The sequence below is a fragment of the Haliotis asinina genome, chromosome 6 (genome assembly GCF_037392515.1).
Source record: "Haliotis asinina isolate JCU_RB_2024 chromosome 6, JCU_Hal_asi_v2, whole genome shotgun sequence".
In the NCBI taxonomy this organism is placed as follows: domain Eukaryota; kingdom Metazoa; phylum Mollusca; class Gastropoda; order Lepetellida; family Haliotidae; genus Haliotis; species Haliotis asinina.
Genome location: NC_090285.1, coordinates 43,492,994 through 43,518,134, shown reverse-complemented (window position 1 = coordinate 43,518,134; position 25,141 = coordinate 43,492,994). Strand labels below are relative to the sequence as shown.

The following is a 25,141-nucleotide window of genomic DNA, read 5'->3' as shown; positions in this document are numbered from 1 at the left end:
CCGTGGCCTCCCTGTCCTGGATTGGTCCTTAACCTCTCCTGTGGCACCATGTTTGGCAATTAACCTGCTAATCGCTGTGTGGTTTAGATTCAATTCTTGGCCAATAGCACGGCATGACATCCCGGTCCTGTGCATACCAATGATCTGCCATCTTAGTCCTATGGACACCTTGGGTGCCATTTTAACTGAAAAGTCAATTGGGATGAAAAACGCAGCCTAATTTTTCTGAGGGTAAACATGCATGTTCGTGTTGAGATGGTGGCCTGTTACCCGTGCATTTCACGTGCACGTGAATTTCCCCAAGGTGCATGCTTCAGGCAGAAAGTATGCACAGAACAACGTTTTTTCATAAAAACCTATCATAAAAATCATCACTGGAAAAATTGTTAAGTTAGGGTAATTAATGTTGGGTGGTGCATTACTTTTGATGAGGTGTATAGATGAATTTGTACTAGACAAGCCTACATCTGATGATGAAATCACAAATTCAATTTCACAATTGAAATGTGGAAAGCATCTGGTCTTGACAGTATCATTATTGAAATGCTTAAACGTTCTGTTACAGAAATTCTTCCATTTCTCAATAAATGCTTTAATAGTTTGTCCTCAAAAGGAGTATTTCTTTGCAGTTGGTCAGTTTCACTTCTATACTACATAGTTGACTTTCTGAATGGGCAAACATGAGGGACAAGATTCCTGAGAATCAAGCTGGGTTTCATAAGCAATGCTCCACAACTGATAATATTTTTACTTTGTATGCACTGATTCAGAAATGCTTATTCTGTCAAAAACAGAAAGTGTATCTAGTTTTTGTCAATATTAAGAAAGATTTTGATTCTGTAGATATACAGAAACTATTGTTTTGCTTACATAGTATGCTAAAAGCAATATATTCAAATCTAAAATCTTGTGTACAATGTGGCTCTGATGTAACAGATTATTTTGACTGTCCATTGGGACTACAACAAGGATGCATTGTAATTGTAAGTCTGATTTCTCATTTTGCAATAAGTAATTTTATTACGATGTTATGCAAAATGGCAAACATGGTGTGCAGATGTTTCCAGATATGATAGAACTATTTATGCTTCTATTCGCAGACAATGTCATCTTGACATCTGAAACTGTTACTGGTTTGCAAAATCAGCTAAATATTCTTGAAAGTTATTCTGAAAACTGGAAACTATCCGTTAATTTAGACAAAACTAACATAGTCATTTTTAGAAGGGGTGGCGCTGTAGCATCCAAGGAGATTATTTTTTTTTCAAGGAAAACTTGTTGGTGTTGTTAATCAATATAAATATCTGGGAATAATCTTTTCACATAAGATGAATTTAAAATGTTGTGTCTGTGACTTGATCCTACGTGCAAAGAAAGCTATACTTCAGTTTTATCTGTCTCCCAGGAATGTGGAATTTTTACTCCAAATATATTTTTCCAAATAAATTTATATGTTTGATGCCCAGATACAGCCCATTGTATAATATGGATGGGAAGTGTGGGGATTTCAAAATTACAATTACTTGGACATATTACATCTTATGGTTTGCAAAAAGTTTTCATGTGTCAGACCCGCTACTCCAAATTGTACTTTTTTCAGTGAATGCAGGAGGCACGCCATGTATATTAATTCAGAAATAAGATGCCTTAAATACTGGTTTAAGATTCTGATAGTGATAATGCATAAAAGTCGTTTACCAAAAATATTGTATAATAATATTAATATGATGGTTCATCTAGATAATATGGGTAAAATGTCTTGGGCATCGCATATTAGAAATTTTCTGTTTTCTCGAGGGTGTGGACTGGTATGGATAAGCCAGGGTGTTAGGGATGTCTTTATGTTTTTGAAAGAATTTCATGACTGAGCGGTAAATATATTTTATCAGGAATGGCATTTCACTGTAGAAAGTAGCTTTCATTATGAATTATATAGAACATTTATAAATCTAATACAACCTGACTTGTATTTATCTAAACAATTCTCAGATCAGAAACATATTTGCCAAACACAGGATAGGTTTGTTGGACTTAGTGATAAATAAATGCAGAAAACTGTCCATCCCAAAATCTGGAAGATCTTGTCCTTTATGCAATGCTTCAGTGGAAGGTGAAGTACATTTTACTCTTGAGTATCCATTTAATGAAGATTTACATTACAAGTATATCCCAGAATATTATCTATCAAAACCATCTTTGATAGCTTTTACTAGTACATTAACAACTAATAATGGATCCACCCTTCGTAACCTAGCTATCTGTGTTAAGTATGCATTTATTCATCATGACGAGCACTTACAATTGATCATGTCCTAAAGTATATCCCTACAACATGTATCACAATGCTGTATGTGCCTCTCTTATATAAGGGCTGGTGGCCTAAAACACAATAAACGATTGTCTTCTCTTGTCTTGTATTTGTTTACGTTTTTGTTGCCAGATACCATTTGAGTAAGCATCAACAATCACCATGCCTCCCTTGTCGTGGGATCGCATCATGGCGGCTGATGCCTCCCAGCTGTCTGACGAGGATGCTGACGCCTTCTACGAGATGTTAAGTGAGGTGAGTGAAATGCAGCACATTCAGGGCAAGTAAGCAGCATGTTCAGGAGATGTATTCTGTTGTCCTGCAGTATATGTTGCCAGTTTGTGAAATATATCCTAGTCTGATGGCCTGATGTGTTTAGGACAGAGAAAGGTTCAGTGATAGTAGTTACCTTGGCAGGTAGCATTTGATGACAATATGTTGCCAGTTTGTGAAATGTATCCTAGTCTGATGGCCTGATGTGTTTAGGACAGAGAAATGTTCAATGATAGTAGTTACCTTGGCAGGTAGCATTTGATGACCCTAGTTCAGAAACAGTTCACTATTCTTATACTTTACTACATTTTGGAACTAAAAAACTAAAAATAGGAGTAGACAGTTTTGTTTCAGTTTCTATCCAGTAGTATGTATATCCATGCAGATGCTTGTTGAAAGAGATGACTAATGTAATGGGATTGTTAGACACACTTAATAGGTTGACAGATGTCTTCGTAACCCAGCTGTGTAGATCAATGCTCATGTTGTTGATCACCACATTGTCTTTTCAAGCCTTGATTATTTACAGACTGATCCATATAGCTCAACAATCACATAATCAGTTATATTATGTATACCATTAAAAACATAAAGAGATGTTGTATTTACAAGATTGATAACATGCAAATGATGAAGCCAAGGAAGAAACAGATGGTGAAGAGAAAATATGGGAAAAGGTGACATTCCATCCCTTTGTTTCATCTGGATATATATTACTTTTTCTCATATGCACTGGCTCTGGCTAGTGGTATGCTCACAAAATGGAATGTCCCCTACCTTTTTGGAATGGGTTATATATGTCTGGGTTAGTTTATTCTCCTGAATTACACGTATGAGGATTATTGGTGTATTTAGTCTATGCCTCTTGGTACCTAGTATCACAAAGGATCCGTTCTTTCCCTTTCATCATACACCTGGTGTGTTGCAATGATCATTTTTCTCACAAAATTATGTCAACCAGTAGTGTGTAATGGTGATGTTGTTTTTACCAGGGGGATGCTGGTGGGGAGACGGATGGGGGGAAGCTGCAGCAGCTGTTCAAGGTGACGAAGGCTGTGATGATTAACCGCAACCAGCAGTGTGAGGAGATGATGGAGGAGATGGAGAAGGAGACGAAATCTGCCAAGAAGAAAGGTAAATACACAAATAGACCTTCCAACAGATCCAGGTCAGAATAGTTATCATAGGTGCCCAGAAGCCCAAGCTTGTCGTAAAGGGCAACTACCAGGATACAATGGTCAGTCTCACGTACTTGGTTATACATGCATTGTATGCATATTGCAGTAATTTACACAAATTAACACTGAGCTCTTTCTTTTTGGATATGTGGGTGATGATTTCTTGATTAATATTGGCCTAATGTGGACAGAACAGGTCTGAAGCAACCTATGTATGCAAGTTGTATGGTGTGACTCAACAGATCAGGGTTTAGGCCTCCTGACCAAAGTCCCATTGTACAGAACAACTGTAGCATCTGATGTTAAGTCTAATGTAAAAGCACTATATTACACCTTTCTTCTCTGACAATAATAATGGATTTCTCTCAATACAACTAACCATTAGTCCTCAGGGAAGCTACTATGTTATTTATTCCAAATAAAATTACATATTTAGATTACAATGTTAAATTAAAAAGTTCGAATGAGTTAATGCACCTTTGCATTAAGTCAACTTTCTTGCCCTCCACCAGTTGAACATTATTTTAAATGAATCACCATACAGTTATGTCGTATATCATAGTCTTCCATGCACAACTTGTGAATGAAGCCAGTTCAGCAAACACCGACAGTACAGCATCCAACAGTCTTTTTATGTTTTGAGCAATAGTTTACATTCCACATATGGCAGGTGATCTCTGGAAACTGTTCACCTTGAAGTTTCAGTTATCAATTTCAAGCAAGACGTAAGGGATAATAAGGCTTTTAGCAGTGTATGAAAGATAGCTTGTTTCGACTTCTGAGCCAAGTGAATTTTGCAGAGGACGAGTTAAAAAAATCTAGTCCGTCCTTATGTCGAGGTAGTTTTAGCAAACTAATGACACAACTAGCAAGGATGCAGATTCAGACTATGACAGACTTTTCAGATCCTGATAGAGATGTTGATGACTTGACTGAAGACTAGTTCTGTAATGATGTAACCAGATGATTCCATTAGGAGAGATTAAATAATCCAAGCTCTGAGTGTGCATAATAAGTGATAGCTTAAAATACAAACAAACCAGTTTTAAGTATTGAAATGATGTTTTATTTAGATTTGAAGGACAGGCAAGATTTTGGCAGGACTGGTAAAAGTTTAACCAGCAACCCCTGTGGACAGGCTAGATTTTCTACATTTCCGTCACTGCTTTTACTGCATGATTGGGAAGCTAAAGTGGGTGCATATGCCCCAATATCTATAGTATAGGCCGAAGTATTGTCGAAAATGTGTGACATCGTGCCTTTAAGGTATTGGCATTAGCAATCAGCTTAGCATTAAGATATCTTGTACAACTGCACCCTGGTTGATAATACAGCTAAATACGCATGATACCCAAACAGCATGGATCAACACTTATGGTATTAATCACAGGATCAGTCAGTAGGCCAAAGTTTGTTGTGTAACTGGAGTATGGATTGATGTGGTGCTGCACACCAAAGAAATCAAGACTAATATTGCTTCTGTATGTTTCCATTCCAGAGCAAGAACTGGTCAATGAACAAGACAAGCTGAAGAAGGAGATCAATGACTTGAAGGTTTGCCCTTACTGTCAGTGTTGTAGGGCTGTACCAACATAGACATACCATCTATAGATATTCCCTGTGGGTAGTCCTTGTCACGGTGTGTCTTCAGCAACCTTTATAGGCTTTCAGAGGCAACCCAGGGTATTGGGGTCAGGTTCAGTGACTTGTCATTGTTCAGATGCAGGGACCAACCTTTGCTGGCCTTCAGGGGCAACCAGGGGATTGGATGGTCAGGTTCAGTGACTTGCTGTTGTTATTCAGTTGCTAGGGACCAGCCTATGCTGGCCTTCAGGGACAACCCAGGGGATAAGATGGTCATTTTCAATGACTTGCTATTACTCAGTTGCTTGAGACCAAACTATGGTTGCCTTTAGAGGCAACAAGGGGATTGGATGGTCATGTTCAGTAACTTGCCATTATTCAGTTGCTAGGGACCAACCTATGCTGGCCTTCAGAGACAACTCAGGGGATTGTGTGGTCAGGTTCAGTTACTTGCCATTATTCAGTTGCTAGAGACCAACCTATGCTGGCCTTCAGAGGCATAGGTGGATTGGATGGTCATGAGGCTGTGCTGTTGCTGTTCAGTATTGTATACAAGTGGTGATGTTTAATCAAAGTAATTGTCAGTTACCTATGCTTGTTGTCAGAACCAGCTTACCTCAGGAGGCTGTGATGTTGACTAACTGTGTGTCACCATACCCTGATGGTGTGGGTCAGTGCTCACTGGCTCATTTTATCTATATCTTGTGACTATATGGCTGCACCAAGATGAATCTGGCATCGAGCATACTCACTTGTCACACACACACACATACACGTACACTCACTCACTCACACAATGCATTTTTTTGTTGCAGAAATTTGGTGGGGATGGTGGCGGTGGTGGGGGAACAACCCGTGACACACGGTACCTACGTGATGAGATCCGTGAGCTTGAGGAACACAACCAGCAGATGAAGGATGAGCTCAAGGATCTTCAAAGAGATCTCACCAATGAGAAACGTGCAGCAGAGAAGGTTTGTCTCATTATCTAAATCAAAAGTAACGTCAATAGTTTCAGAGTAGTAATTTAACTGAATATCATTGATTTATTATCATAAAATTGTTGCTTACTTCTTGTAAGAAGCCAAATCTTTGATGAAGAAGATCCAAATGATAGCATACTTCCCATCAGCAACAGGATCAGTTTATACATACCATTTAAACGTTTACTGTGGTCCTCGATGGAACTTGAAGATGTATGTTATGATTAGTGTTCTCTCTCCACAGTATAGTGAACGGATCAGTGAGGTGGAAAAGGAACTCAAGGAACTGCGAGACGAGGTAGGTTGTCATTAGGGCATTAAAGGAAGATTCATATTGTCCAAGGGAGATACCAGAAATAAAAGATTCAGAAATAAGTTTCTTGCCATGAGGGTATCGGAGGAAGATTCTGGATAAGCTTGTTGTCACAAGGGCATCCAAAGAAGGTTCTGAGCTACGGTGTTGTCATGAAGGCATCCAAGCACGATTCTGTGGACATCACAGGGACATGAGGTACTCCAGTTGTCTGACACAACAATTGCTTGTGCAGAGTTGTGTCCCTTAGACTCTTCAGCATTTGTGACCAGAGGTGCATGTCTTAAAATCATGCTGATCAAGGTTATGAGATGGTCAGCTCTGTAAACATGCTTGTAGATTTTACGAATGTGGACAATTCCAACAAACTAGATGCTGGTTGTGTCATCAATGTGATAAAATTGGCCTTTGAAAAGGTGTAATCCTGGAGAAGACATTGGACTAAATACTAAAATCTTGATTCTTTCCATGCAATGTTCAGTGCAGGTGCTTGGACATGTATCAAGCATGGGTTGAGAACTTAAGTGGGTCCAAGTTAATGTCAGTAGTCTTCGATGTGATCACTATGACCTGAGTAGGTCTTCTTTCACCTCATGATGATCAAGAATCAGAATCTATAGCACAAAGGTGAGTACATGTACTGACTAAGATTGTTCGCTCTACAGAATGACCAGATGCGGCAGGACATCAGTGACTACAAGATGCAGATGCAGTCCCAGAGAGAGAACCTCGTGTCTCGGCGTGGGGACGACCTGGAGTTCCGGGAGAAGCTCCAGAGAAAGAACCACGAACTGGCCGAGGCAATGGAGGAGCTCCAGGTAATCGCGGAATCTTCATAAGGCATGCATAGATACTGACAATATCAGTCACAGGATTGTCTGGTTCAAGACTTTATAGTTTACAATATTGTAATTTGATTTGTTAATTGTGATATTAGTGCTGTGCATAAGAACAAAGGAAAAGTACAATTTTGCATTAATCAAGGTCGGGTTGGCACTGTTTGAGAGATGCAGTGTCTGTAATTGAAATAGGACCAAGGTGTCATTGAGATATCAAGGGCTTCTCAGTCTGAAGTTTGTGCCGTCATCATCATCACCATTTCTATCCTGGGTGTTTGTTTAACACAGATAGTCATCATCATTATCATCATTTTGTGTTTGTGCTGCAGAATCTGACAGATGCCAATGATGCCCTGGAGAAGCGATGCGGAGACCTTCAGCACCAGATGGAGGATGCCATCACACAGATGGACAGGACCACAGAGGACTACCTCAAACTCAAGGTCGGTCTACGCTAACTGTAGTTGGTGTTCCCATTTCATCTGGAACGAAAAAAAGGCACGTCCATCCAGTACAACTCTGTTATGCCACATGTATGTTCTGTTTTCAGGCCGTCCTGCAGGAGACAGACAATGTAACAGATAAACTCCGACAGGAGAACGAGATTCTGAAAGCACAGGTGAAGTATAACCATATATCAACATCTCAGATCAATTTAATATCTAGAAGTCTGTTTATGTATATGATTCTTGAAACACAAGACATTTTCATATATGACAAAAAATAATTTTGTGTGAGGTTAATTTATGACAGTAGATTCTGCCCCAGCATGAATTGAAAGATTCTTGTTTCTAGGCTATTATTATTGCCAAGCAGATAGGTGCATTGCAAGTTTATTGCCAGTGAGTTTTAATTGATGAAATCAGTAACATTGCCGGATCTATCGTTTAACATGGCCATACATGTAAATAGCCATAAGTGTCGTGTTTGGCATGTGTGTTCCTTCACTGCCACTTGTCTTATATCTGACACATGCTTCTGTTGCAGGTGTCGGATCTCACTGAGCAGGTTCAGTCACGAGGAGAGTCGGATGATGCCATCATGGTTGCCGTCAACAACAAAATCGAGGAATGGAAGGTAGGAATTAAGTTCAGAATAAAGAATACTCTATTCTCTTTTCACTAATACATGCAGCGGTGCATGTACTTAACACATGTAGCGTGTTACTTAAGTGCATTTCATGATTTGCGTTATTCTGCCAGTTTGTTCTAATAATTGCTCTCCACCCAGCAGATATTTTGGATGTTATGTCTGAAACAATGTTTTGAGTTTCAAGTGTACTTTAGACCAGATCATTTTGAAAAAGAATTGCCTGACCAATCACAGAATATCATCATCATTTAAAGGTTGGTTAGCAACCATAATATATAGAAGTCATAGATGTGAAATGTGGCATGAAAGAACAGAGATCAAAGCTTGCACTCCGTTTGTGCTTGTCCGTACATGTGTACAAATTGGAGGATCAGCTGGTCAGTGTGTTGTAATACACATAATGTGTGCCGGCAGATCCTGATGGGGGAGAAGGATCAGCAGATCGGGGAGCTACAGGATCAGGTGTTCAAACTGCGGGATCAACTAATAGCTGCCAACATGGATACTGACAAGGCTTCAGTGGCAGCTCTTGGACAGGTGAGTTTGAATAATTGGAACTGATTATGGCTGATTTAGGATATTTCATAGACTTGTGTGTCTTTCTGTAGCTGATCAACTGTTGAAGATTTTATTTGTCTACTATTTTTTGGTAACTGGATATGCCACATTCTGCAGAAAGGCCTCCTGAAAGTCGTATATGCATGTCATCATGGACCTACAGTCTTAAGAAGGTTTCCTTGTCATAATGTTATTGTTCATATATTGTGGTCTCAAGTGACTGGAATGTTTGTAAGAAGAAACCTGTTTTGTGCTGTAGGTTCTGAAGGAGAAAGAGAAGCAGATTGAGGAACTGACAGAGAAAGTGAACCAGTACATCTATGAGATGGATAAAAACACCGCAATTATAGATGACCTGCGTGAGGAGCTGCATAGAGGTGAGCGAAACACTTGTGGATACACATTTCTGTCTCCAGAAGGATCATGGATCCTATGTGGGGAATGTTAAATGAATAGTCACGAAAGGATTGGGTTCGGAAAGGGATATCGTTAACGTTTTACAGGTAGATAACCTAAAGTCACCCAGTCACAAGTGTTTGCACACCATGCCAAGGGTCCACCTTTATGCTGCCAGAACAGTGCTGACTTGAGCTGGCATTTAAACACAGGTTCATGCGTGTCAGAAATATTGTCAATAATGAACACAAGTTCAAATGAGCCGCAAGTGATTGAACATCAAATACTGAGCTACTCATGATGTCACCTTAGAGCAGGCTTGATAATGGCATCAAGTATTTTGCAGGCATTATCAAGTTACAGTGGCCCGCTTATTTCTGATAACGTGCGGGCATTTTGATGATAATTCTATCCATTTTAGCTATAATGGGTATTAATGCACTGTTGCTGTCACCATTTGAGACCATAAGTGTAAACAGCTAATATTCATACTCCTTCATCACACGTAGCGAGTAGTTCTGTGCAGAGAGCTCAGGTCACAATCAGTTGAAGTTAAGCCACATTGATTGCGAAGAGTCCATGAATGGGATATTCCTGGGAGTTTCTAGGACCTCAGTGCTTCCCCACATTGAAGCATATGTGATACATGTGGTCTCACCTTAGGCAAGTGAGTTTGTTCAAAATTGCCTCTGTTCACCCAGCAGAAAATGGGTACCCGGTGAAATGAGTTGTTAGCTATCCTGGGTAATAATGATCAGATTGTGCACCTTGAGCAGGATATCTCACCTGGAAGAGACCTGTTATAAATACATTGGAAGTGTCCAAACAGGCAAGTTGTCGAAATCAGCATAAAATGTTCTGTCCCTATCTAGTACATTTATCATCATCTAAAAGCTGTAATATCCCGCAGCTGTCATTTCCGCATCTCAGCATGAAATTAGTTGTCTGGGGCTTGGCAGGGAATCAGCCATATGTGTACTGTCAGCATTTAATAGTGTGATTGAAACAAGAGATTATGAGCATGAGGCAGCAAAACAAACCAAAATGTCTGATTTTTTAAATGTTTTTAGTTATCATGTTTATGCCATTAAGTGAATATAAGTGAATATGAGGTCAGTTTTTAGCCATAAGTTTCTTCAGAGTGACAATTTAGATAGCTGCCACTATATTCACATTGTTATTGTAGACATTGGGGTTTTTTTTGTGAAAATCATTCAATTATTAGCCTGGCTGTGCTTTAACATTTTTTCTCATGGTGTTCTCCTCATCAGCGGGGAGTGGTCCAGGAGATCGGATGCAGACCAAGGTCCGAGAGCTCCAGAGCACACTCAAGAGTCAGAAGGAGCAGCAGAGAGACATTGAAAGGGAGGCCAAGAAGGTACACCTGCCATTTTACGTTCACTATGTTAGCTTACTTCTACAGTATAGCAACTGTTTCCATTCAATTCATTTTTGATGATTTCCTTGTGTCTATTTTATTGCCATGTTTTTAAGATATGAACTTGAGATGATTGTATTTCCAGGCAGAGGAGGATGCTCGGAACAAAGACAAGGAACTAAATGAGGCGCTTGAAAGAATGAGGGAGTATGAGGCGGTAAGTTAGAGACAAGGGTACCCCATCAGATGCCATGTTCTTGACATCAACTACATACAAGTAAGGTCACTTGATGCAATATTTAGGGTCCATGGTTAGGCACTTTCAGTTTAGACAAAAATGAAAACTGACTGAATTTGAGATCTGGAACATTGTGTCTTATCCGTGAGAGCAGCCTTTCATATGTTGTGTTCTCAAAGTGATGCGTGTATACCATTCAGAATTTGATAAGGATCACCTCAGTGAGAGGTAATGCATCAAACTGTGTGCGTCTGTTAAAGATATTGTTGCATGATAGCAGTCATGTCCAGTGTCTTGTACCACACAGTGCTAACAGGCGATCAATAATTAGTTTGATATGCTGTCAAAATGTTGGAACAAATACTGAATCATGAGAAAATGGCAAATTCTCATAATCTTATTCACTATCTCCACTATTCTCCTAAACAAGAGGGGCAGTGGGATAACCTAGTGGTTAATGCGTTCACTCGTCTCGCCGAAGACCTACCCATGGGTACAATGTGTGAAGCTGGAATATAGCTAAAAGCAACATGAAAACTATAATTTTTCACTCACTCCATCTTCTATTGAAGTAGTGTATGTGAATAAAATCTTGTTTGATTGCGAAACCTTTTTGTAATAATAATCTTTTTTATATTGTTACCTGTATTGTATTTTATCGGCTTACAACGATGATTTTGGTACAGGGATATGGATTAGTGGAGGCTGTTGCAGAGATCAAGGAATTCAAGAACCAGGTCAAGGTTAGAGATCGGTCAGTAGAGGTTATTTACCTCCTTATAGTCTTTTGACCACAGTTCAGGCACAGAAAGACTTAATGAAATAGCAGATTTGAGTTTGTGTATTAAGTTTGTGTATTGATTTCGTCAGAAACAGTGTTTGGCCAGTGACTTACATGTCATACAGTTTGAGCTTTCATGAGCATGAGCCCAAATCCTTACCATTCAGATTTTCATTGGAATTGCCGAGTGGTTAAAGTTATCACTCATCACGTGAAGGACCTGTGTTCGATTCCCTACGTGGATACAATGTGTAAAGCCCATTTCTGGTGTCCCCTGGTGTGATATTGCTTGAAAATTGCTAAAAGCGACATAAAACTAAACACACTCACTCACTCACTCACTCACTCACTCACTCACTCACTCACTCACTCACATTTCAGACAAATTGAGGAGTTGACTCAGCACATCAACAAAGCTGAAATGAAGATTAATGACATGTTGGATGAGAATGAGGAGCTTCGTTATCGACTGAAGCTGGATCCCAAGGAGCCCCTGGATCTGACAGAGTTTCGCAAGAACAAGGCCATCAGACAAGAAGAAGCCAAAGCCCTGAACTTCCAGCTCCAGAATGAGGTAGGGTAAAGTTATGTCCCTTTTGTGGCCTTGAGTCTTGTTAGATAGTAAACTTACACTGAAATATTCTTCTAATTAATGTTTGATGTCAGATTGTTTAGGTTTTCTCTTTGAATAATTTGCATTTTTGGTGTATGTTGTCCTTTTTTAAGTTTTAAGTTTTCAAGTATCTCTTTGTATCCAAGATTCTTTGCCCTACTTCTATCCAACATTAAAACCTTAATTGCTCTCAATGGTTATATCAGTATAAAACTGGCAGTTGTTCCCAACAGAAATATATGTGTACATATTGTAGGTGTCATAGAACATATTCATGTTTCTTAATACAGTCATTCACTTTGTATCACAAGCTAGACTGGTTTAGGAGAACTGATTAACTGATAAGTTTGAATGGCCCCATTAACCCTGGTGTGTCCTAATCTGTTGTGTATTGGTCTGTACAGATTGAAGTTCTGGAAGAAGAGAGGCGGGTCCTAAAGAACAGACTGAGGAAGATGGCTCAGCAAACTGGACAAAGGTTAGGGTCTTGTCAAAGCACTTCTCTGTCAAACATGTGCTGATTTGTTAAACACTGCTTATTACGAAAAAGTATAATTCTTTATGTATAACAACTTTCTTTATTACAATGTCATGTGATGCGACTGTTCTGATAAGTCTGTTCTGTGCTGTATTACTTCACTCTTGCTTGACAACGGTATAAGGATCCATACCGAAACATCATGTCATATGTAATAAAAAAGTTGTTATCCATAAAAAATCTTACCCTCTTATTACTCACCAGCTTCTAAGAATGCCAATCAAACAAATCACTGCTTACTGCATTGAGCAGAAAGGCCCTGTCAGTATCTAAGGCAGTACATCTTGTGGGAGTTGTGAAAATAGTCGGTCAATTCTGTTCACTTTTAAATAATTCCACTTGTAAAATTGACACCAAACAGTCTTGGCCCCAAAACTGTTGAAAGTTGAAGTGTGGGAACAATGATGGTTTTGTGCTAAGCTCTATGTGCTTTTATGAAGGAAATGGTAATTATCTTGTGCCATAGTTCTGACTTCAAAGAGATGGTGACACTGACATCCATGCCTATGTTTCAGAGCTGTGGCACTGGGTCTTACAGCCGAGGACATGCTGGCAGTTCAGGACTATCAGGAAGAGCTGAAGATACGCAAGACACAAGGTCAACCAGTTTCTACAGCAGCTGCCATTTTGAAGGAGGTGGAAAGAAAGGAGAGCTATATCAGGGTATGTAACTCTGTAAGACCTTGAATTAGGACAGATAGTCTTCTTCAGGGTAGATAACTCACTTTGTATTTTGGGATTGGTAACTTAGCTGTCCTGTAGGTAAGTATCTCATACAAAGTTGAAAGTAAGTTAACTTTACAACAATCTTTAGTCATCTGTTCTTATTGATTGTGTTTTATGAGTAAAACAAGGGACACAACAGTTCAGAATCATAATTATTGTCAATATCAAAGTTTGTGCGTGTACATGGTGGGGTGAGTGTGTATGTGTGTGTCTATATGTGTTTGTGTGTACAGGATGAGGAGCTGGGTAGGGAGTACAAGCAGAATGTGCGCGAGATAAGCAACATGGAGGATGAAGTAGCTCGACTCCGTGCACAGAACAAAGAGATGGCACAGCACAACCAAGTTCAGGAAGAGGCTCTCAAAGAGCTGATGGAGGCCGTCAGGCAGCAGCCTCCAGGTGGGTCAGTCACAGTAACGAGATTAGGAACTTTGAAAACACATACTTAATAAATTCATGTTGGACCACAATCAATAACTTTGAACTTTGTTTTGATTGCACTATATATTACTCAATGTCATATAAAGAAATATAATTAACAAAGTATTATGAACCTTCAGCTGTCAGCAGTAATCGGATATCTACATTTGTGGTGCTTTACGTATGATTATTGGGGATTTCAGGTTCAGCTCGTGATGGGGTACAGTCTCAGCTAGGACAGTTCCCCAGTATAGACAGGATGCTGGCAGTAAGTGTACAGCAGTGATACTCTGCTCCACTGTTTATTGTCCAGGACTCTTTTTATGAAGTAACCTTTACAATGGTTAACCTTAACTCCCATTCTTTAACATTGATCTAAGGTTACCTTAGTGACTCTGTGAAGGAGGCCCAGGCAATGTTTATCTGAGGTCGGGTCTGTGCCCTGACTGGTTCTGACCCAGCTGTCATCATGTGGAATATATACTGAGAGAAGTATCACAGGAATATTCAAGCATTCCTTTAATATTTTCCAATTTTCATCACCAGCCTTGAATAGCGTTGGTGATGATAACTGAAAAATTATAAAGAAGGCTCGATTTGAATTTTCCTGTGATCCTTTGTGGACTTTGTTGAGTATAGTTGACTGTGGCATTAAACAACGTTCCATCGCTGAAGTAGCCTTCACCTTGCCTTCATGTGAAGAAGTACCAGGAAGTAGACATGAAACATCATTAGAGACAATAAGAAAGTTGTTGTCTACAAACATTCATGTCTTTGTGTCCCTCCATCATATAAATGCCATCACAGACTTTCAAAGTATGTTTGCTCAACCTGTTTTTAAGAAATTTGTATTGATTCTGTTTAGGCCATTGAAGCTAAGAAGGTGATTGGTTCTTATGACACCTCCCTGTACCTCAAGGAACAAGTGGATGTACTGCGAGGACGCAATGATGAACTCCGCAATGAACTTCGAGAAGCACGTGTTGAAGGAAACAAAAACCGGATGGAGCGAGACAAGGCATTTTACAAGATAGAACAGATGGAGAAGGACCATCAGGCCTTCCAGGAGTCCGGCATCGCTCCCGGGGCATTCAAGGCCCTTCCCCTCCCTGAGGGCATGGCTGTTACCAGCACTGAGATCATCTCTAATCTCAATGAGCATCTTGTGGTGGTGCTGCAGGTTAGTGTCTACAGTTCTATCACTCATTTGGTTTTGTGGGCAGTGGAGTTGGGAAGTGGTTAAAGATTTTGCCCACCATGCGGGGTCAGTTCTATGCAATGGTACAACGTGTGAGGCCCATTTCTGTTGTCCCTTGCTGTGATATTGCTTTATTCTTAGTAAAAGTGACCTAAAACCATACTCACTTTGGCGAGAGATAATATACATCCTTGATTTAGCACATGCCCTCCATGTTATTAGTTGGTAGTTTTCAGTGGTTAAGTAACCAGGAGACTAGTATTTAAGTATTTGTAAGTAATAGGTTCAGTATGATGGAGTGGAGACATACACTTATACTTGTGTGTTGATAACTGTTGTACTCCAGTGGCAGTTTCATGTGGGCGGTGCATGACATGCACCCCATCGACAAACTCCCCCTTTAAATCATCAGTGCATGAGTCCAAGATAATACCTTTGTATCGTTGAATTTCAGAGGAATTTGTCAACAACCCCAACATTGTTAAATCTGACACAAACACAGACACCAAATATCAAAATACACCCTCTTTGTTGACGTTTCATTGAACCTCTTGTGTTCTGACCATGTTGTTGTGGATGGAACGATGATCTGGAAATGATGTTGATTTCTACAGGAGATGTCCCTGAAGGAGGAAAGCATGAAAAAGATGGAGATTTCTCTGGAGAACTACAAGCGCAAGTTTGCTGTGATGAGACACCAGCAGGGACTGGTGTACCAGGAATTCCTTGCCTCAAAGAAGGTATGGAGCTGTACTGTCAAATTTGATGTGGCTATTATGAGTAGAAGCTTTATATAGTTAATCCACTTAGTGTATTATGAGGTCACGTACAAGACAAATATGGTTGTGACAGGAATCGCTTCAGCAATTGAAGTAAATGTCCATCCATGCTGTGTTGACAGGAGTGGGAGGCAGAATGTGACAAGTTGAAAGATCAGCTGAAGAAAGTCCATGGAGAAAGAGAGGAAGATTCTGTTCGCATCCAGGAATTTGATGTGAGTTGTCTCCCCTTTATGTCTAACTACCTGAGGTGTTAGTGATATTTTCAACCAAAATAATACATGATTTTTAGTTTTGTCTGGAAGGCAATGACTAGATATACAGATATGGTAGTGTTATCATTTACAATTCTGCTTTGATATGAAGTGCATGTAAGGATAGTGAAATTTGAAAGGGAGAGTGGGTACATTGTACCCTATAACAAGTTAATGATGCCTGTTCCCCACACAGAGGCTGATAGACACACTTGGCAAGGATGACGTAGAGGTGAGGCGGCGTCTAGCAGATATGACCAGGAAGATCACGACACTCCGTGTCAATGAAAAGGCACTGACAAGACGCTACCAGATCATGGAGGAGATTGACACCAGGCTTAGAAAGGTCAGTCACAGATACAACTTGCACATATGAGCAGATCCTTGAAGACCTGTCCTTTAATTGGTCTTCATCAACTCATGCTTTTTTTAAACAGTGAATAAAATGGCTTGCTGACTTGGTCCATTTCATCATCCCCGATTGATATCAGGCACTGAATTGTCTCGTTCAGACTCAAGATTAGAAATCACTGTTGCATACTTTGAATATACATGAATGTGGCATTAAAGCACAATGTTAGTGCAGTGGAAAATAGACTGTCCTTTGACTGTCATGCTGTATACTTTTTGTATTAACCTTGTTTTCAGCATGTTGAATGCTTTTTTTTGGGATGGATATTGCATGTATTATTGGACAATATGACAAGAATTTGCTTTGCTTCTGCAGGCTTTAAACTGTACAGCCATGATGATTTATGGTTATCTCAAGACATGATTGAATACAATTATTCTTCCAAAGTGAATTTACTATCAGGTCAAGAAGGTTTTATCAATTATAATTTTTGTCAATCTCAGGAATTGCATCAACAGAGGAATGAAATAACACAGATACAATCTGCAGTCTCTGAAAGGATGGGCTACCTGTCCAGATTCAAGGTCAGTATGTTAAACTCCTTTTGAATGAACATTACTGCTTCCAGATGAGTTCTTATTACCACCACAATGATTTGAATGGTTTGAAGGAAGGGGAACACAGGTAGGTCAGTAGTCTAAGAACAGCATCAATTTTGCAGAATTTCGTCATTTTGCTGCTGTTATCCTCTGACTGTGGGTTTGAATCCAAGATTTAACCTGATCACAGTATTTTTTTTAGTTATTCATTGGGAATTTGTCCTAGGTTAAGTGGCTATGTGCTGTTATCTTACCATTCTATGAAATAATATCATGTGTTTGGTTAAGGAGTCCGTAACTAATTCACAATTAGCAATCTGAACACATGTTTGGTAACTTTGCTTATCTCACATAAGTATTGTTGAGTTTCTGAAATGAAGTTTTCTTTCCTGAATGCATATTCTTGCTCTCCTTATGGTTCATGGTACTTAGACTCACACACATGGTACATGACACCACATTTCCATCACCTGATGATACATAGGCCCACGACCCATGAAGGTCCAGGTTAGATTTGATTATCAGTAACCCATGCTTGTCGTAAGACGCAACTAACAGGATCGTGTGGTCATAACAGGATCTGGCTGACTTGGTTGACACGTCATTCTTTCGCAATTGTGTAGATCGATGTTCGTGCTGTTTATCACTGGGTTGTCTGGTCCTGACTCAATCATTTACAGACTGCTTCCATATAGCTAGAGTATTGTTGAGTGCATAAAACTAAACTCACTCACTCACTCACTTAGACTCCTACACAGGGAAAAGGATACTTTTAACCCCTTGGGATTAGTTGACAGCTGATAATGTCACCAGGACATGAATGTTGTCTGTCCAGGACATGTCAACTTTCAAGATCAACCAGCTGCAGAAGACACTGGAAGACTCTGTGCCACAGAGTGACATGGATAAAATGAACAGACGCTACCATGAACTGACGGAGAAGTACCGCGACCTCCTCGAGAAAGGCAATAACCTAGTGTCTAAAGCTGAGGCCCTCACTGGACTGGAGGTGAGACAACATCAGTGTATACCCCACTTTCACCACCAATGGTTTGATGAGACTCATAAAATGGCCTTTTGGTCCTCTGAAGTGAAGTCCCTTAATATGGTTGTGAATAACACACAATGTATTATCTGATTACATATTTGTTCAAGAAATGCTGCATTCTAATGTTCTACTCAAATCCCAACCGAGGTACAGTGATGGAAGCCCTTTTTTTCTTGTAGATTCCAGGTTCCTCATTCTTCGTAGGGTTTTGTAAGCCTGTGGAAAACTGCTGAGTTATGACAAATGCCTTGTGCATCAGGACCCAGCGTAATAACCATTCCTTCAAAATACTGAGATTGATAGGAAAAGGCAATGTTTAGTTTCTCAAATGCTTGGTTGATTTGAGTTTTATGACTTCAATTTTTATAGCAAAATTTTACTCTTTCTGTGATGTGTTATGATTGACATTCTGCTCTACAGGCAGAAGTGAAACGTTTAACAAATGACAGTGAGGAGTTGAAGACAACGCTTAGTCTGGAGAAGGAGAAACTACATGCCTTGGAGGCAGCCATGGAAGAACTACATAGAAGAGGTGAGTCACTGAGAATACGTACTTCTCACCACTTGCCACTCTTCACCCCTACACCTCTAATCATCACCCATCACTAATCACCATCTCTCATCACCCCACTCATCCCCTGTTGCTCAGCATGTATCTCATCACCCATCACTTCCAGCCATCATTCATCACTTCTGCTCATTACCCATTACTCAGTACCTCCATTCATTTACCATCAGTCATCTGCCACCATTTATCACTTACCTCTTATTACCCACAACTTATCACCTACCACTCAACACCCCCACTCATCATCCACCACTCATCACCCACCACTGATTACCTACCACTCATCATCCTCACTCATCACGAACCACTCATCACCCACCCGTCATTACCCATAACTTATCACGTAACACTCAACACCCTCACTCATCATCCACCACTCATCACCCACCACTCATCACCCACCCGTCATTACCCATAACTTATCACGTAACACTCAACACCCTCACTCATCATCCACCACTCATCATTCACCACTCATCACCCACCCGTCATTACCCATAACTTATCACGTAACACTCAACACCCTCACTCATCATCCACCACTCATCACCCATCACTCATCACCCACCCCTCATTACCCATAACTTATCACCTACCACTCAACACCCTCACTCATCATCCACCACTCATCACCCGTCACTCATCACCCACCCGTCATTACCCATAACTTATCACCTACCACTCAACACCCTCACTCATCATCCACCACTCATCACCCATCACTCATCACCCACCCATCATTACCCATAACTTATCACCTACCACTCAACACCCTCACTCATCATCCACCACTCATCACCCATCACTCATCACCCACCCATCATTACCCATAACTTATCACCTACCACTGAACACCCTCACTCATCATCCACCACTCATCACTCATCACCGCCTACACTCTTCATCAACTACTAATCACCTATCGCCTATCGCTTATCGCCTATCACCTATCACACCGTTGGGTTTGTCAGCGGCTGTGAGTGTAACCAAGCCAGTAAATGTCTATGGCCTGCAGGATTTTCAGCTTCCTTAATTATTAAGCATAACTACTGTTTATGGTGGTGCCAGTTTAACTACAGTTTACACAGCAGCCAAAGTGGGTTCCTCAGAGATGACCATTGGATACAGGAGAACTTATTCCCTTCTGTATAGCTCATGATAATAATAATCTTCTTTTCCCTGATCACCTCAATAGTGTCTATTGATCTGCATGGCCAGGTGTGACCGAGGGTGTGGATGTGAAGGTGACAGATGGAGATATCATCTCCATCTCCAAGAAGATCACAATGCTGGAGATGAAGGAGCTGAATGAGAGACAGCGGGCAGAGCACGCAGTTCGGATGTATGAGCAGCAGCGAGACATCCTTCGGGAACTAGAGACTCGCAACAAGGACCTGGAAGAAAAGTTCTCTGAGGTTAGCACACTTGGAGACACAGTTCAGTCTACAGGCATATGGGTGTCTCAGATTCAGTAGGGGGAACCCACTAGGGTCAGGTCGAGCTTACTCCAATCTACTGTTATCTGGGGGTAACAGATTCAATAGGGGCACCCACTGGGGGTCAGGTGAAGCTCGTGCTAGTCGGGGACACATGTTAAATGTGGGGGCACACACTAGGGGTCAGGTGGAGCTCACACCAGTTTACTGGCATCTAGGGGTCACAGGTTCAAAAGGGGGCACCCACTTGGGGTCAGGTGGAGCTCACACCTGTCTACTAGCATCTAGGGGGCACAGGTTCAATAGGGGCACCCACTGGGGGTCAGGTGAAGCTTGTGCTAGTCGGGGACACATGTTAAATGTGGGGGCACACACTAGGGGTCAGGTGGAGCTCACACCTGTCTACTAGCATCTAGGGGTCACAGGTTCAATAGGGGCACCCACTTTGGGTCAGGTCGAGCTTACTCCAATCTACTGTTATCTGGGGGTAACAGATTCAATATGGGCACCCACTGGGGGTCAGGTGAAGCGCGTGCTAGTTGGGGACACATGTTAAATGTGGGGGCACACACTAGGGGTCAGGTGGAGCTCACACCAGCTTACTGGCATCTAGGGGTCACAGGTTCAATAGGGGGCACCCACTTTGGGTCAGGTGGAGCTCACACCTGTCTACTAGCATCTAGGGGTCTAAGGTTCAATAGGGGGCACCCACTTTGGGTCAGGTGGAGCTCACACCATTCTTGTTGGATTTTTAATCATTGACTTATTATTCACAGGTTACTAAGCTAAACCTTGAGATGCAGAAAACCGAGAGAGATCTGCGAGATGAACTTTCAGGTAAGTGTCTATAACAGAGGAGCAGTTCTTGTCATCCTGTAATGTTGGCAAAGAAATTTCAAGGGATATGCCTTCACATTAAGTGTATTGTGATAAACATTGTAAGATTATGGTATTGGTACTATAACACTAAAGTTTGGTTTTGTCTCTATGATCAGCAAACCACAGTTGCAACATATGTCATATTTGGGATTTCACTTTTTCAGTATAGTACAAATTCTAGTACCTTTTTTTGGGTTGAGTCCCATCCGGGATTCGAACCCACACCCTCAGAGTCGGGCACCTAATCGCCAGCACGCAAAGTCAGCCATCTAAGCCCGCTCAGCCACCGCGACTTCCACAAAAATGAAAGTCTAGACAACTGGTAGTCTAGACTGCATACTTTGTGTACCCCTCTGATAAGTGTGAATTGGCACAGCTCCCACGGCCGAAAGCTATGATTACACGATACCATTTAGAAAGTAGTCAAAAGCAACAGAATTTGTACTTTACTGAGAAAGTGAAATCCCAAATATGAAATATGTTGCATTTGACCACTTTCTGAATGGCATCGTGTAATCAAACCACAGTATTTCTCTAGTATATCCAACAGTAAGGAAACATCTGTATCAGAGAATCAGTTGGAAATTCTCGGCATGTGCCTCATCCAAATTAACTTTCAGTCCTTCATCTCGGCTCTGTGCTTGCAAAATTCATTCAGTCTTAAGTCATTCAGTAATTATATATCTGTGACAGAACAAGAGGGATTCTTATACATTTGTTAAGAATCTTGCAATTCCAGTGGTAGTGAGACAAAAGTACTTCATATCATGTATATCACCGGACATATCACCTTACAGGGGTGGAAATAACCCGTTGCCCGAATTCTCAGTCGAGTTGGTTTTTTTCTGTTGGGCATGCTAGTTTGTATATCATGCTGTACTGGTGTTCAGTGGACTTTCCGTTGTTAATTATGTTGTTTTTAAAGGTCACATGCAACCAAAAATTCGAACATAATTAAAACACAATTATCACTTATTCATGGCATATATTATGCATCGCCAGTTGCAAAAAACAAATAAACAAAATTATGAGCGTACAGTCGCGATTCAAAAGTTCAATATTTTGTACTTGGGCTTACTTCCCTCGAAACGAAGCCCTCGGGAGACCAAACCCAGTAGTAGCGGGTGGGTGTGCACTCAAATGCAACGACAGCTTCCAATTGGCTGTTTCATTTGCTGATATGCTGAGGGCTTATTGTGTGTACAGAAAGATGAGCTGTTTGATGGGCATTTTAGAAGTATGGCGAGTCACAAGAAAGTAAGATTCTTAAAGGATAACAACTTCTTTTATTGTACTTGATGCATCGTTTCAGTGTGGATTCATATACCATTGTCAGACAAAATCATATACACTAGAAGAAGTTGTTATCCATAAAGAATGAATATACAGATGTTAGGTTTTGAAAATACATGTTCTCTGAATTTGCATTCAATCCAAAAAATCATCTCAGTAGAGATGGTGAACTACTGCATGTCTGGAAACTGTCATTCGTCCAAGTACAAAGCAGGACTTGAAACTGACAAGAGTTTGAAACCACTTTTCCCCCCAGCGCTGGGGGAAATTTAGTGAATCGTTTGAACTCAGATTTTGCGGGCTTTTCTTTTTTCATCACATTATCAACTTTGTAGGTTGAATTGGCATCTTTGATGATTTGTTTTGGTAAGTGCATACCAAAAGGTATCAGAATTTGTGGGGTTTTTTTGCATGTGACTTTTAAATAATCAACAAGAAAATCGGCTGGTACAGTGGGCAACATATCAGGGCAAGTGATTTTACAAGTGCTACTGTACCAGGGCACATTTACATTTCAAGAATTATTTCCATCCCTGCCATACATTATTTAACCCCTATCTTGGACCATATCCTTTGAAATGTCTGACCCAAACACCTCATGGATACTTGTTTTGACATGTTTACCTTGTGAAAATCAGTTAGTGCACAGACAAAATGGTTTGCGCAGCATAGAGAAAATGACCAGTCTTCTTACGTGCAAGCGAAGCGAGCAAAGTTTGGCAACGAACTTTCCTTGCTTCAGTTCATAAAATATTTTTCATGTCAAAATAAAATATCGCCACCATCAAAAGTATACACCTATTTCTTCACTTGGTTGTGCTCTCACATTTCCAACCCCATGTTGAACAATTAATCATGTGAGGTGTTTCATATTCAACAATTTAAGCGCAACTCGTGGTAGATCAGACCATTCTTCGCCTCCATTCCCCCTTCCATCTTCCGGTTCAAAGGCGTGAAGGAATAGGAGGGTATTATTCCACATGGAATACTTACAGTTGCCTCCCCTGCTTCATTACGCCAGAAGTATTTTTATGTACAATATATGTCACGAAAATTCTAACAATAGCGACGACAGATAAGACAAATAAACCCCAACAGGTTCATGATAAAATTAGGCAATATGCTATTTCTTTTCAATTTCTCCGTCGAATTCTTGTTCCGTCGCTCCATTCAGCTGGAAACTGGCGAAGAACAATCTGAGTACCACGAGTGGTGCTTAAAGTGTTGAATAAAACATATTTCACGTGAGTAATTATTAAACATGAGGTAGGAAATGTGAGAGCACAACCAAGTGAGGAAATGGGAGTGTACCTTTGATGGTGGCGATATTTTCTTTTGAGATGAAAAATATTAGAAGCGAGGAAAGTACGTTCCCAACCTTTGCTCGCTTCGCTCGCATATTTGAAGACTTGTCATATTCTCTATGCTGTGCAACCCCATTTGCACTACAATTTGCCTGTGGTTAGTGGAATAGTATGTATCTTATGCTTGTCTTTGATGAATTGTTATTTCAGCAAATCCTAGTCCCTTTCATATTTTGAACAAGCTCTTATGGTAGTATTTTAAAAACAACATTTATTTTACTAGATTCTGTGACAAAGTCTGTGAGTGATGCAGACAGGAAGAAGATCTCCGAGCTGGAGGAAGGCGAGCTGACTCTGAAACATGAGATCTCCAAACTGAAGGTAGGCAGGTACCATGACAGGCAGTAGCTGTTAAAATAATAATAATCATCATCATTCGACAAGTCAGGCTACAGTACAACTAATTTACAAACTGACATGATAGCATGGTATAAGAATTGTGTCTGTATTTCAGTAGTTAGTCTGTTGTTTAACTCGACACTCAGCAAAGTTACAATTGTATGCCGGTTTGTAAATTTTTTAGTCTGGACTAGACAGTCTTTCAGTAGATAGCTAGATAAATTTTTTATACATACATAGATACTTGGCCTCGCAGAAGTCAAAGATATACTTTTGCTCATGTCAGTGCCCCATTTAACTAGGATAGTGATTTGTTGTAGTGTCTTAATAGAGTTTTTCTCTGGTTACAGGAAGTGGCAGAAGTTGCAACATCCCAGCTGAAGATCTACGAGACACAGCAGGTGTCACATGACAAGGAACTTCAATCGCTACGGCAACAGCTCCTTGACTTCCAGATGCAGAGTGATGAAAAGACCATCATTGGTCAGTGCTCTCTGAATGTTTTGAAAACCTGGAAATCTTCAATTCCAGTGCCTGTCACAGTGCAGAATAATTTGTTTTGTGTATACTAAGGGACATATAGAATCCTAGGGAAGTGAAACCCTCCAAAACATTTTGTGAATTAGTTTTAGTCTGAGAAATGTATTATTGGTAAATATTTTTGGACTCAATATATTTTGCTTCAAACATGATGATGTGTGAAATAGGATTATTTTTTGTAGCTGTGAGGAACAGTTTATAAGTGCAGTGTTGAATGAAAACTTGAATTCCTTAAGGTTTGAACAATGGCAATTACAGTGTTATTTCTTCACTA

The 25,141-nt window shown here is 40.4% G+C and overlaps 1 protein-coding gene across 1 annotated transcript in view; it reads left to right on the top strand.

Annotated features, from left to right (window-relative positions):
• The window catches only part of LOC137288282 (centrosomal protein of 290 kDa-like), a 49,331-nt gene that overhangs the window by 2,621 nt on the left and 21,569 nt on the right, over positions 1-25,141 (top strand). Inside the window, exons 2-31 of the mRNA XM_067820769.1 lie at positions 2,441-2,563; positions 3,574-3,715; positions 5,258-5,313; positions 6,159-6,317; positions 6,571-6,624; positions 7,305-7,457; positions 7,808-7,921; positions 8,029-8,097; positions 8,466-8,555; positions 8,985-9,107; positions 9,388-9,505; positions 10,796-10,902; positions 11,048-11,119; positions 11,827-11,894; positions 12,303-12,495; positions 12,939-13,012; positions 13,588-13,735; positions 14,032-14,197; positions 14,422-14,486; positions 15,084-15,398; positions 16,031-16,156; positions 16,318-16,410; positions 16,646-16,795; positions 17,305-17,385; positions 18,236-18,409; positions 18,869-18,980; positions 20,235-20,431; positions 21,229-21,289; positions 24,212-24,309; positions 24,678-24,810. Of these exons, the coding sequence (XP_067676870.1) occupies positions 2,471-2,563; positions 3,574-3,715; positions 5,258-5,313; positions 6,159-6,317; positions 6,571-6,624; positions 7,305-7,457; positions 7,808-7,921; positions 8,029-8,097; positions 8,466-8,555; positions 8,985-9,107; positions 9,388-9,505; positions 10,796-10,902; positions 11,048-11,119; positions 11,827-11,894; positions 12,303-12,495; positions 12,939-13,012; positions 13,588-13,735; positions 14,032-14,197; positions 14,422-14,486; positions 15,084-15,398; positions 16,031-16,156; positions 16,318-16,410; positions 16,646-16,795; positions 17,305-17,385; positions 18,236-18,409; positions 18,869-18,980; positions 20,235-20,431; positions 21,229-21,289; positions 24,212-24,309; positions 24,678-24,810 (3,604 nt within the window). The 5' untranslated portion in view covers positions 2,441-2,470. The remainder of the gene's footprint in view (positions 1-2,440; positions 2,564-3,573; positions 3,716-5,257; positions 5,314-6,158; positions 6,318-6,570; positions 6,625-7,304; positions 7,458-7,807; positions 7,922-8,028; positions 8,098-8,465; positions 8,556-8,984; positions 9,108-9,387; positions 9,506-10,795; positions 10,903-11,047; positions 11,120-11,826; positions 11,895-12,302; positions 12,496-12,938; positions 13,013-13,587; positions 13,736-14,031; positions 14,198-14,421; positions 14,487-15,083; positions 15,399-16,030; positions 16,157-16,317; positions 16,411-16,645; positions 16,796-17,304; positions 17,386-18,235; positions 18,410-18,868; positions 18,981-20,234; positions 20,432-21,228; positions 21,290-24,211; positions 24,310-24,677; positions 24,811-25,141) is intronic.